The 12956-nt window shown below is 41.3% G+C and overlaps 1 protein-coding gene across 2 annotated transcripts; it reads right to left on the bottom strand.

The window, feature by feature from the left end:
• Nucleotides 1-1326: 1326 nt before the first annotated feature.
• On the bottom strand, nucleotides 1327-11329 carry tbx1 (T-box transcription factor 1). 2 transcript variants are annotated; one of them, XM_034200232.1, is made up of 8 exons: nucleotides 10817-11329; nucleotides 9345-9735; nucleotides 7025-7126; nucleotides 6461-6632; nucleotides 5256-5411; nucleotides 3982-4049; nucleotides 3285-3385; nucleotides 1327-2314 (listed from the first exon to the last, which is right to left on the bottom strand). In XM_034200232.1, the coding sequence occupies exons 1-8, from the start codon at nucleotides 10998-11000 to the stop codon at nucleotides 1932-1934; spliced, it is 1557 nt and encodes a 518-aa protein (XP_034056123.1). In that variant the 5' UTR covers nucleotides 11001-11329; the 3' UTR covers nucleotides 1327-1931. The 2 variants fall into 2 exon arrangements, with proteins under 2 accessions (XP_034056123.1, XP_034056124.1); XM_034200233.1 differs by having other exon boundaries at nucleotides 9345-9684; nucleotides 10817-11328.
• Between the last annotated feature and the right edge of the window lie 1627 nt (nucleotides 11330-12956).

The raw sequence follows: 12956 nt of genomic DNA, 5'->3' as shown, positions 1-12956 counted from the left end.
GTTCAATTGCAAATCAAAGCACAAATGTAATTGTTTACAATAAATGAGTCTGCGTTAAAATGAGTGGAAACATTATTTAACCTTTGACACTTTTACAAGCCATTGAAACATTGCACCAAAGCCTGTTGGAGATGTCGCAAACCAGGCAATGAGATACAAAAACTCTATGAATGCCTGAATTTTAAGTAAAATAGCACTCACTGAGGGCATGGTTACAGTACATTGTAGGCCAATTAGATTATTTGATATCTTTTAATGATGCTAAGTTGCCTTCATAGTATACTTTCATTGTAAAGTAAAAGCTTTGCTCAGCCCCCGAATAACAACAACAAAGTCGACAACCAATTAGCCTGCGTTTAAATGAGTGGAAACATTATTTAACCTTTGACACCTTTACAAGCCATTAAACAGTCAGAGGTCAGGCGCCCTCAGGCATCCTTCCCCTGCTGGGTTCAAGGAGGAAAAATACATTATTGAAATGAATCATTAGGGAATGTTTCCTTTTGTATCGTGACAGACACACATCCCAGAGCAGACTGTTTTCCCCCAACGAGATTAACCTTGACAACAAAGCATTTCTCATAGGACTTCAAATAGGAGATGGAAATGGCCGCACAGGTCACAGTGACGTTCTTTAAAAATCACCCAACTGTCATTAAATATGACCAATGATATCCTTTCGGGGAGAGAGGAAATTAAAAGTCTGTCTTTTTTCAACTTTCAATAACAAGACGGGTTATTCTTTTCTTGGAAGTTAGATTTTGAAAAGACACTTTTCAAAATGTGGTTTTTTTTTTACAAAATCTTTTGCAAAAATAGAATGCTGCATGACATTTAGATGACAAAAAAGTATTTGTGTTCCAGTTATTTTCTTTTTTATTGTCCCTCTTATACTTCAGGCACTCGTTAGCAGTTTTCCTATTTTATTTTATTCATTGAAAATAATATACAGTTTTAAATGACCTTGGTTTAGATTATTTCTATTAATCACTGTAAGAATTTAACAGAACATTCAAGAGGGAAGTGTAGAAGTGTACGGTCGATGAGTGCATTTATGTGTTTTGCTTCCTTTTTTTTCATAGCACCAGCTGCAGATTTCAACATTTGAACTACAGTGCAGGCTAATGTTTAGACAGCCTCCTGGTCCTGACTTCCAACGACTGCAGGAACAACAGACACCTCAACCCAATGAAGCAGGGCAGATCCGGTCAGAGAAACCAGAACAATGCTCTCAGTGAGGTAAGCTTATTTCCCCCGTCAGCAGTGCAACAGCAGGCAAAGCTTTGAATGGAAGATCTGCTCAAAGATTTTTATGAATTACAAGAATTTAATGTTTATTTTACAGATACAGAACAGTCATTCTGCTTCATTTATTTACTTTGAATTGCTGCAAGTCAGTGCCATGGTACAAGCTTCTCAGAGCGGCTCAAGATGTTCAAAATCAAATCTTGTATTTCGTTTATTTTTTATACCTCAAACAAAAACATTTGGGTGTGTTTCGACACCCTCTCTGATGAGCTCAACATGCAAACATCTCGTCTACCTAGAAGGTTGATGTACTATATAACATATGGCTTTTTTGAAAGCAATACAAACAAATCAAAAAGTGCATCCAACACAAAAAAAAAATTCAATTCCAGTCTGTGATCAAAGGTATTGTCCGTGTTAAGGAGAGGTCCCTCCTGCCTCCTCTGTTTTCTGGCTCAATGTCCGCACCGCTCGCCGTGGAGCTTTTCCCATTCGGGTTCAAAGGTCAAAGCAGGCCTCTGAAAGGACTCAGAGCAGGTGCTTAGCGCAGAGATGCATTTCCTTTAAATAAATACGGGGTTTATCCAGCAGAGTTTCAGGCGGTGGACGCACCCCACAGGTTGCCATCAATAGACAGGACTGTGTTGCCTTTCCTGTTTCCATTTCCCACAATGCATCGCCCCTTACCGGGGCCCGTAGTCATAGTTAGAGGGGCCGCTGGTGGCTGAGTACATGTTAGCCGTGGCTGGGTTCATGTGGTGGTGGTACGTGTGTCCTCTGATGCCGGGTAAAGGGTAGGGCGAGGGCCGGGTCTTGGCTCCCAGGTAGTGTTCGTAGGTGGTGGGGTACTTGTAGGGGTGGTGGTGCAGGGTGTCCGGCGGGAGACCGTGGGGGTCTTGGCGAAGGTCGTGGGGGGGGCTGGGTCTGCCGCTGGAGAGTGAGACGCCGTGGAGGCCCCCCGGGACGGGAAGGGCGGGGCTGAGGACCCGGGACATCAGCTGGTGGGCCGGGTCTCCGTGTATGGGCGTGCCGCTGGGGTCCCGCTCGTACTCCCTCCTGCTGTCCTCTAATGAAAGACAGGAGAAAACAGTCAGAGCTAGCCAATGTGTTGTGAATACCAGCAGGCTGTGTGTGTTTTCCTAAACAGTGTGTGTGTGTGTGTGTGTGTGTGTGTGTGTGTGTGTGTGTGTGTGTGTGTGTGTGTGTGTGTGTGTGTGTGTGTGTGTGTGTGTGTGTGTGTGTGTGTGTGTGGTGTGTGTGTGTGTGTGTGTGTGTGTGTGTGTGTGTGTGTGTGTGTGTGTGTGTGTGTGTGTGTGTGTGTGTGTGTGTGTGTGTGTGTGTGTGTGTGTGTGTGTGTGTGTGTGTGTGTGTGTGTGTGTGTGTATATATGTGTATGTGTGTGTGTGTTTAGTTCTGCACCCCATAACATATATGGGTTTCTGAATCATCCCTGGTTTTGAATTTAAGCCAGTAACAGATTGCAGGGGGTACTGATAATACAATTCTAATTTCACAATTTAAAACCCCTAAAATGACTAGTATTTGTTATATTATTCTCAAGGTCAAACAGTATTTAGATAGATATTATATATGTCAACAAATGATCATATACTAACATCTGTTATTGTCCAAAAAATGCATGCAAATACACTCAAAATGATGCATGAAGAAATCAAAATAGTTTTGTTTTTTTTATAAATCAAAGCTATAGAATCCCTTCTGATGGATTACAGGTTGTTTGAAGCCAGGGTGAAACTAATGATTATTATTAAACTAATAAACAAATACATTTGATGTCAAGAAAAAGTATTATTTATTGCAGGTTTTACTGATTATAAATCTATCATCTGGTATGATGGCACAATACCCTGTACTATAGTAGTGGTTGACTTGGACCGTGAATGCAGCATTGTGCTGAAGTTAATGAAACTAAATGAAAAGAAAACCATTTCCTCTAAAGGCTGAATAACTTAATATGAATATGGTTTATATTTGATAGCAGAGTTGTGAGATGAAACAAAGAGCGAGCTGCAGACCTTTCTCAGAGCCGTTCTGCGGAGGCGGGGACGACATTGGGTTTCTTGTTCTGGCAAAGGCACTCATTATTGGCAGACAGCCTGGTCTGTGATTCCTGGGCCTGGAGCAGGGAGAAAGAGGATTCAGTTACACTCAGTTAATGAATGTCAAAAGGCACCATGTATTTATTATATATTAAAATGATGAATGCACATTTTAAGAGTTTACATGTTTACATGTAATTCACTTCAACACATTGACAGGCAACCAAATGTACAATAAACGAAGCCACCTATTACATGACTCAGATTGGCCCGTTCTGCAAACTAATAAAACATTCCCATAAACCTTAGCGTGATCTGTTTACTCAATGCTCCGAGGAAAAAATACATTTGCCGGGGTGGATGAGCAGCGTTTGGATACGTTTGTGCGTTGTGTTTTGCAGTTGGGTGTGGTTTATTTTATTGTTACAATTACGAGTGTGTGGTAATTAGCCATTGACAGGAGAACATGGTCCGTTGACTTCCAAACAATATGCCCTGATTTGTAAATGTCATGGCACACATTGCGGTTATTATGGCAAACTCCACCCATCTGGCAACTGTGTGAGATTGGACAAACAGCCAAACTATTTTGCAAATGCACTCTGTGCTGTGTTGAACATTTCTACACCATGTGGAAACATGCCAGCGGGCTTTATGTTGAGAGCACACTCACCAGTCCTCTGGGTCACAGTCCCTAAAGCCCTTTGCGAAGGGATTGCTGGCTATCTTCAGCTGCGTGATCTGAAATCCAGAACATCAAATAAACCTCAGTGCACTCGTACACAAAGTAATTCTGAGAAGGCATTGCATTTGATTCCTATTAGAAATCCCAGCTGTGGTAGAGGAGCATGATGGGGCTGGCCATTTTGGATTGGAAAGCTCTTCTGTCCATATCTTGAACACAACGCTTTGTTTTTAATAATATTTGAGAAATCTTACAGGTCTGCTGTTCAGCATCATGTCCATTCATGTTATTTAAAACACATGTGAATTCATATAACTGCCAGTTAATATAAAGCTTATTTAGCATTTATTTCTGAACTATTTTGTAACCTTTGGAGCTGCAAAGTATCTCAATTGTAGATCTCCATTCATGCACAGTCCTAAATAATTAGTAGTGATATGTTACACAATTATAATTGTTCAAGATTCAAATCAAATGTTAATATGTTTCATGTTCTCACTTCATGAGTCACATTATGAATTATTGTGTCATATTTAATATAAAAAGGACAAAGTTATTGTATCTCCTGTTCACAGTGCGACCATGGAAATACAAAAAAACGTCCATCTTAAGACATCATTAGATTTGAGTTGACTTGAATCAAGTGTGAGATATAATAGTAATTATTGAAATAAGATTTCTATAAACAAACGTCATCATCTCACGCAAGCAGCTCTCATTATTCTCAAAACAAGTTCAGTTAGAATGTTTTGACTAGGTATAGGAAGATGGTTAGTCTTAGCAGGATCAGGAGTGTTTGCAGTGTATTCCAATCACTATTAGCCTCGCAACCAATCACATTACTTTTCTGATAGCAGCCACATTTTATTCCAAAGTTTCACTCGTCAGACTCGCTTTGAATAACTGCTGAATGCACTCATGTGTTAATCTAAACAGACCTCAAGTCTGATGGAAAAAATGAGCGATGCAGAACAGCTAGGCGCAGAGTAAAGGCAACATTTACGCAAAACAAAAAAGCGCGCATAAGAAGACATTTTGATTTTCGTAGGATTATCCGGTCATGCATTTATCCAAAGAAAAAGCACAATCAATATCAATTATTAATATTTTAGTTAAAAGTGACCTTTTTATGGTATTGTTTTCTCATGGTATCACTCAACTTAATCCATTAATGTTACATTTAAGGTAAAGCCCCTTTAGAATATGGTCAGTTTCTGCACACCACCCCACGTTTCTTTCACACAGGGTATAAGGTCTCTTACCCGGTGGTTCTGGTAGGCTGTGACTGCTGTGAAGCGGGTCTCCTCAAAAACAAAAGTCTTGTAATTCTCCTCGGCATATTTCTCGCTGTCCTTGCGAGGGTCCACATAGACCACGTGGAACCGGGGCTGGTATCGGTGCATGGAGTTCAGGATGATCTGGAAAAATAAATCATATTATTCTTTTATGTCTTACATATATTTAGGTTGCATTGTTGGAGACTTAAGATGTTCATAAATACACTGCATATGACAATAGAGCCTTTGAATCTTGAATCAGCACTGAAGGAACGATCTCCTGAAACTCAGTAAGACTATTTTCGATTATAAAAAAATGGAAAAACTGATCAAATGAATAAATATATCTTGGTTGGATAACATACAACAAATGTATTTTTAATAAACTATCTTGAAAACAAAACGAGTTAGAATGGTTAAAAATAATCGCATGTGACGTTGTAAAACGTATGTGTGGATACACAAATAAGCGATTTGGTAAATACCATTGTATACAGAAATAACCTGACGCTCCCGTTACATTTTCAGACATTGTTCTTAATATATAAAGACCATGTGGTACTAATGATATCAGCACATCATCGTCTCGATATAGCCACATTTCCATGTGATGATGGGCTTTTCCAACCATTTCTATAATCTAAAATAGCCTTTACCGCCGGTAAAACTAATACAACAATCACTCAGAGAGGAAGATCCAGCGCGAGGGTGAAACAATTCCCATCAATGATTAAATATTCTACTTTCTTTCCGTCATTTTTGGAGCAAAGTCTGATTTGCTGAGCCATTTTGTGGAGTGAGAAAAGCTTTTTGGCCACATCGGACTATTAGTCCAAATAACAAGTTGTGTTATTGTATAATCACCCGTATTAATCAATTTGAGGGGGCCAAACCTCTCCTTCACAGTAACGTTAATTCAATGAGTTTACAGTTTATGCATCACGGTATTTTTCGACCTCTGAGGTTGTAGGTGAATCGTACTTGGTGCTTACATTTGAAGAAACAAACTATAAATACAGTGAATTAAATCGTCGAGTATTAATAGTTATTCCCGTAGTGATGTTTTTAGGCCGTTTGCATGACAACTCTCTTTTGTCGACATTAACTTTACTTCTGCCTACTGTGTGTGTGTTTAGGCTATAATTATTATTTTTGTTGTTGCATGGATTCATTCCCAGTAGTGTACTCACATGGCCGTTGTCATCCAGCAGGTTGTTGGTGAGCTTGAGTTTATCAAAAGAGACAATCTGCTTCATCCACTGCGCGCCTTTGGCCGGAGAGTCCGGGTGGTAGTGCACCCTGCCCGGCGTGGCGGGGTCCGCTTTACCGGCGACCAGCCACGAGGAGCTGTGGAAAGCATACCTGAGAGATGGAAACATCTACAATTAGAAATGTTCCCACATCATCAATAAAAGTGTTGCCTTAAATGTCAATGCATGTGCTGACATGAGATACACAAACAGAAGCTATTCAGAAATTATAATATGCCTCATAACATAACAAATATGATAGCGAATATGTCTCCAATAGTCACCAACATATTTCTAGTATGAATCGGTTCACTTTAGAAATGTTTATAAATGTGCTTAGGCTATATTTATTTCCGATGTATTATTTATTTCAAATTTAGTTTGCTTAATGTACCACTGTAGTGCAAAGTACGTGTTGTGCACCTTGCCAAAAAATATTTCGGACTAGTCCAATTTTAACGCTCCTGCAGTGTCCGATGTTTGCGCAGTTTTGCAAATAGTTACCTGTAACGTTTGTCGTCTACGGGCAGGAAGTCCATCAGCAGCATGTAGTCTGACATGGGATCCATCCCGAATATTTTCACTTGGAAAGTTGGAAACATTCTCCTGGAAAAGGAAAAGCACAGACCGACTGTTAGGCTTGTTGCTTTGGCTGCCTTCACGTGCTCACATTCAGTATTCAGAAAACTGGATCCTCAGTGTGTGAACGGTGCTTTTCAACTGTTAGAAATGAATGGAATTCGTCACAGGAGTAAACTAATTATTTTTGCCAAATGTTTTTTGTACAAAGTCAGAGGGCCGTGCAGTTCCCGACCTGCTGAGCTTCATTTGGCCCGAGCAACAGGAAGACATGAGCTCCGAGCTTTTGGACATGACGTGATCCCGTCCGTGCGTAACCAGATACAACTCTCCTTCATCTGAATGGAGCTTTGGGTTTGTTGCCTTTTTAGCTCCGCTTTCGCAACTCGTGGAAATACTCGTTAACTTCTCTGCTGATTTGACGCATTCCAGACACATGAAGGGCTACCTACACACATGTAGTGGAAATAGGCTATAACATGCGCGTAATAGGTATAGACGAGGTGTCATTAATGTTCCAACAAATATCCAGAATTGTGTCTGTATGAAAAAACATGGAATCATCTGGAGGCAGTGCTCTCTATATCTCTCCTATTTAAATGTATTTGCAATCACGTGTCTGCTTTGTCTCCAACAAAGTGGATTGCATCGCTCTTGGAGATGTAGGGGCTCGTTTAGCGGCCATGACCACAAACATTTGTTTTTCTCCTCCATCTTATCTAGATAACTACACAGGGCAGATCCATATCCCCTAAGAACACGGGTTGAAAGTTGAGTAATCCGCAGAGTCAGTGAAAGGGATCCTAAAATCAACGCTCAATTAACGTCGTGTTGTGGCTAGGTGAGGCTGAAGGAGCCTTTAAAGTGCTCTGCTGCAGATCTGCTTTCTCCTGTCAGAAACTCAACCCTCACTTTCAGGATTAGATCAATTATCTCATGCCTCTTTATATTACGATACTACAGGATAAAGTCAGGAAGGCATTTGGAGACGCTTTTACGCGCCATGTTCACTGTTTACTGGTTAACAAAAAATAGTGCTTAACATTAGTGTAGCATTTTATTGGCTCTCCAAACGAGGTCAAAGGTGAAATATGGTAATATTATTGCCCTTCAGATGCAAACAAGGGATAGCATAACTTAGACATTTTCAAATTAAAAAAAGATTGTTTTAACATTTGGAAAACTAAAAGGCAAAACATCTTTATGAGGCAAACAAATCATATCATCACCATTTGGAAATCATAAGAAAAAACATATTATAATGGACAATTTATAACAAAATCAAACTAGATTTGTGTGTTAATTCAAGTTTTACATCCACTTCTTGAGCGTGAGAGGGAAGCATTCAGAGGAACGAGGAAATAAAAATAAAAAACACGTGTCGAGGCCCGAGTAAAAACACGAGTGCAGCTCTCTGATCAGTTTAGAGAGGCTGATCTCCGTTCACACATGCAAAGACCCTCAGATTAAAGGCCATAATGTTCCGTATAGCAGCGGTGCGTAAACCTGAGACTGTAAAGGAAACCAGCCGAGGGCCACAAACAATATCCCTGCTGGATCAAAAAAACGGCGTGGTGTTTACAGCTGACACACACAACACAAGACAACACACACGCCTCCATGCTTCTGACCTCGAATTAAACACATATCCAGCAGCAGGCCTGAACCACAGCTTTAAATTAAAAATATGTTATAAAGACAAACCCTCCGATGTTTGCACGTGAATTTAATTCATCCGATATTTAATTGGCATTTTTGGGCATTATGTGCAAGAAAAATAGGACTTTATTACTGCTCAAATGTAATACAATTGTTCCTGAGACATGAGCCCTTTGAAATAAGAAAGTCATATATGTTGTTTTTCATGTTTCAGAAGCCATATATCAATACAAAAATATATTTTCAATTTTTGAAATGAAATGAGAAAAACGAAAATGTAAGACATCTTTTTGTGTTAACAGCTAAACAAAGGGGTTATCCGTTATGAACTCCAAAAAACGAAACTGCTAAACCTTTATATTTAAAAAAAAAAAATCAACTTTATCCCTATATGTGCTATTATATCTAATTTAAATTTACATTTTATATTTAAAAACCAAACGTTTTGAATATGGTTGCTCCTTTACGCAGGATATCAACTCGGCTAATATTGGTATTTTTGTTAGATTAAATCCTTTAATCTGCTCTGCATTATTTCTCGTGTGCCCACACATGCATTAAGGGAATAATAACTCTTGGTGCTCACCTGCCCGCCTTGGTAACGATCATCTCCGTGCCCAGCATATTAAACTCGTCCCATAAAGCTTTCATCTCCAGCTGCACGTTAATGGTGGCCACTTTGGGATTCTTCTTCACGAGGGTTTTTCCGTTGGGAGTGGAGTTGTTGGAGGACGAGGAGCAGTTGGGAGTCCCCCCGTCGCTCTGCGGGTTCTGGCCCGGGTTGGAGCCCGGGTAGTTGTAGTTGTGCTGGGCGGCCGGGCAGGGCTCGAAGTGGGCCTCATGCTGGCTGTAGGGGTCCCCGGGGGACGGGGAGAGGTGGTAGCCCCCCGGCGTGTTGAGGCTGCTCAGGCTGCTCGTCGTGAAGGCTGCAACATCGCAAAAATGGGACAGCTGCGTCAGCCACGGACTGGATATGGCTGAAATCATCCCAAAAGACTGGATTTACTAAATATGCCGTGCACTTTTTCTCGGTTATACAGAAAGTAAAAACAGTGATCTCCAGGTGCAGATGTCACACACAAATGCACCCCTTTCGGTTTAAAGGTTTCCGTCTCGGCTGCTCAATAATCCCTGAGGTTGCATCCAGCATGCTACAGTGTGCCTGATCTAAAAGAGTCCGAATAGTGACGAAATGTCTCCAAAACCCTGCGGTGAAAGCTGCTCGCAGAAACGAGCTTCGTGTGAGTGAGTGTTTGCTGCGGATCGATTCCGCCTCTGTTGTGCTCTGCGTCAGTGTGTTACACTGCAACCCAGTCACCTCTCTTATCTGACGCAGAGGGCCTCCCCTTTGCGATAAAACCGGTTCTTATTTCTATTTAGATAAGGAACTGCAGGTAATGTGCCGTTTCCTCGCCTTGGGACGAGACTGATTGACAGTGAAGTGCGCCCCTTTTTAATGGGCTTTCCGGCACTCATTTAACTTTTGGATAAGGTATCGCCCACAACACCCCCCGTTAGCAAACAATAGAGGATGTGCCCGGCAGAGAGGAGAGTAAACGGTTTACAAGGTAAACACACATGAACAAACAAATAGGCAGCAGGTGACTGTTGCTTTCTCGTTATTGGACAAATAGATCTATGGACTGGATGTTCACCCTCTCCGAGCTGGATATGCTCATTATGCTCTGTTTTTTACCATTACTCACAGGGTGCCCATGTAAACCCTCCGCCTCTTGGTCTCGTGTTTTATGTATGTGATCCTCGCTACGAATAAAGTAGATTTTTTTTGTTCAACACTTTTGGGTTTTGGAAACTTTTCTTCCACCCCTGTTGTTGCTCTGTGTTTAGACTTCTCCCCGATTGTCACTACTAGGACTGAATTGCATTATATTTCAACAGCTGTGCCAGAATAAATGTGTTCTAACTTCATTCATGCATTTCAAATGTGGTTTTGCGCTTTGAAAATCTCGATTAACCGAGCAGATTCTCGGGTGTTGTGTCAGTTCAAACGCGTACACATGCTACAGCAGCTCTACGGGCATCAGCAGGGTGATTTACCTTCCATTTCCCGGGTGACAGTGCTGTAGTGCATTTTATAGGAGCTGTGGTTATGCAGGTCTGGCTTGTCCAGGCCGGTGCTCTGTTTCTCAAACGCCGCGTTTCCTGCTTGCTCTGCAGCCGAAATCAGAGAGGCAATACTGAAAGCATTCGCCTTTGGAGAGAGGGGACCGCCGTCGTCCATAGGCGAGAGATCGAGTCCAGAGAAGCCGTCCCTCCTCCGCTTTCCAACCGCGTAGAAAGCAGGAGAAGGCTGCGCACAATGTAGAGGAACATGCGCCAAAATGGGGTCTTCACATTCCTTGAGTGCGAGAGTCTGGGCTCGACTGTTCTTAGAGTATTCCCACAAGTTCCCCGGTTATCTGATTCAGTCCGTAAACTTTTGAAAGTCGTCCCACCGTCAAAACATAGTTCAAGAGAGTAGAGGCAAACCTTCCCTCGCTTCTCCTCCGGTCGGTGCGGGGAGGTGTCCTCTGAGTCCTGCCTCGAGGAGAAGCGACTGCTGCAAGGAGAATGTCAAAAGTGAGCGAGATCCACGCCTCCCCTGCTCCAGCAGGAAAAAAGTGTCTGCGCTCTGCACTGCATGTTTTATTTCAATAAGAGTGTCAGTCATTTTAATTCAACTCCCAACGTCATTCATGCAATGTCCGGCTGTAAAGTGCGCAACTTTTCCACTAACTTATAGGCCTATATGCATATTTCAGCTGCAGGCACCAGAAAGAGTTGCTCCTGCCCCCAAATCTGCCTGAAGCACCAGGGGCTGCACTGGGTCTTTTACGCATGGGCTCACTCTGGAAATGTAGTTTTCCTTTTAATACGTTTGGAAAAACTAAAAGGAATAAAGTTGATTCCCATTCTTCAGTTAACTCAGCCAAATGCACATAAATAATAAAATAGATTTTTTTGGATTCAAGAAATGGAATCTAGCGAGAAGAGGCAGATTGTTTAGTTTAAGGTGCTGGACATGTTAAACTATTATCACTTAAGGAGTTACCTTTTTGGATTCACACTAGTTATAATACATACTAATACTTTATTTGGAGGCAGCTTTGACGAAACCCAATGGCACCTTCAGTTCATAAAATAAAACGAATCTATACCTTTAGGCTTTTTTGTCTACTTTTTTTGCGTTTTTATGACTTTTACGCAGCCCCTTTCCTCCTATGCCACATACCTAAAGATATGAACTCTACTGGACAAAATGCCTTCGCTGCAGTCAGTAAACGCACACAGACAAACACACGAGGCACTTGAGGCCGCAGCTGGACTTGACCTCTCCTCCTGTATCGCCCTATAGCTTCTCAGATTATCAGGTCGAGTTTAATGTGCAGCAGTGAAGACGTGTTGTTTTGGAGCTGCTGATACAAAGCGGAAGGTCTCATTTACACCGGGAGTCTCTGAATTAAGCGTGAAGGCAGCAGCGGGGGTCTAATGGGATAAAGCAGTTAGAGGATTACCTCTTATTTGTTTTGGATGTTTCTCCGCGGGAGTCTCTGAGCATAACATCAACTACTGCAATGTGTTGGTAATGGCAAATGGATAGATAGATAGATAGGTGAGGAATTTGATTATAATGGTGCATAAACACATTTGTTATCACTTTTATAAAACTATTTTGTTACCTTTTAAAACACTTGTGAACCAGAAATATAAGAATATGCAAAAAGTACATAAAGAAACGGACATAATAAAAATAAATGATGTACAGTTTCAGATTCAAAATGTAAGAGATGTGCAGTTTATCAAGAAGAATTATGGAAAAGGTTGCAAAATATTCAGAGCAATGTACAAGTTTAGAGTTAGGAGTACGAGGGAATTAGCACTCAGTTTATTTAGAATTTGCCCAAATATTAAATGAAATAAATGGTAAAGTCAACACCAGTGTCATCACCAAATGCAGACTTTTTCTTCCTCTTTTTTTTAATCAGATATGATGCCATCGATACCGACTCACTTCATCATGGCCGAGTCGGAAGCCCCCTTTGTAAATACTCAGGTGATAACAGACAAAATACAGGAGCAGATCAGAATGGGAAGAGACTGTGTTGGAATCCGCTCGCGGGCCTCAGAGCGGCCGAAGCGCAGTTCAACATGAACTCCTGAGTTTGAGAGGACATTTTACTCGGAGAAAATACACTTG

This window comes from Gymnodraco acuticeps, unplaced genomic scaffold (assembly GCF_902827175.1).
Source record: "Gymnodraco acuticeps unplaced genomic scaffold, fGymAcu1.1, whole genome shotgun sequence".
NCBI lineage: Eukaryota > Metazoa > Chordata > Actinopteri > Perciformes > Bathydraconidae > Gymnodraco > Gymnodraco acuticeps.
The sequence above is the reverse complement of the archived record's forward strand: the minus strand, read 5'-3'. Positions and strand labels throughout refer to the sequence as shown.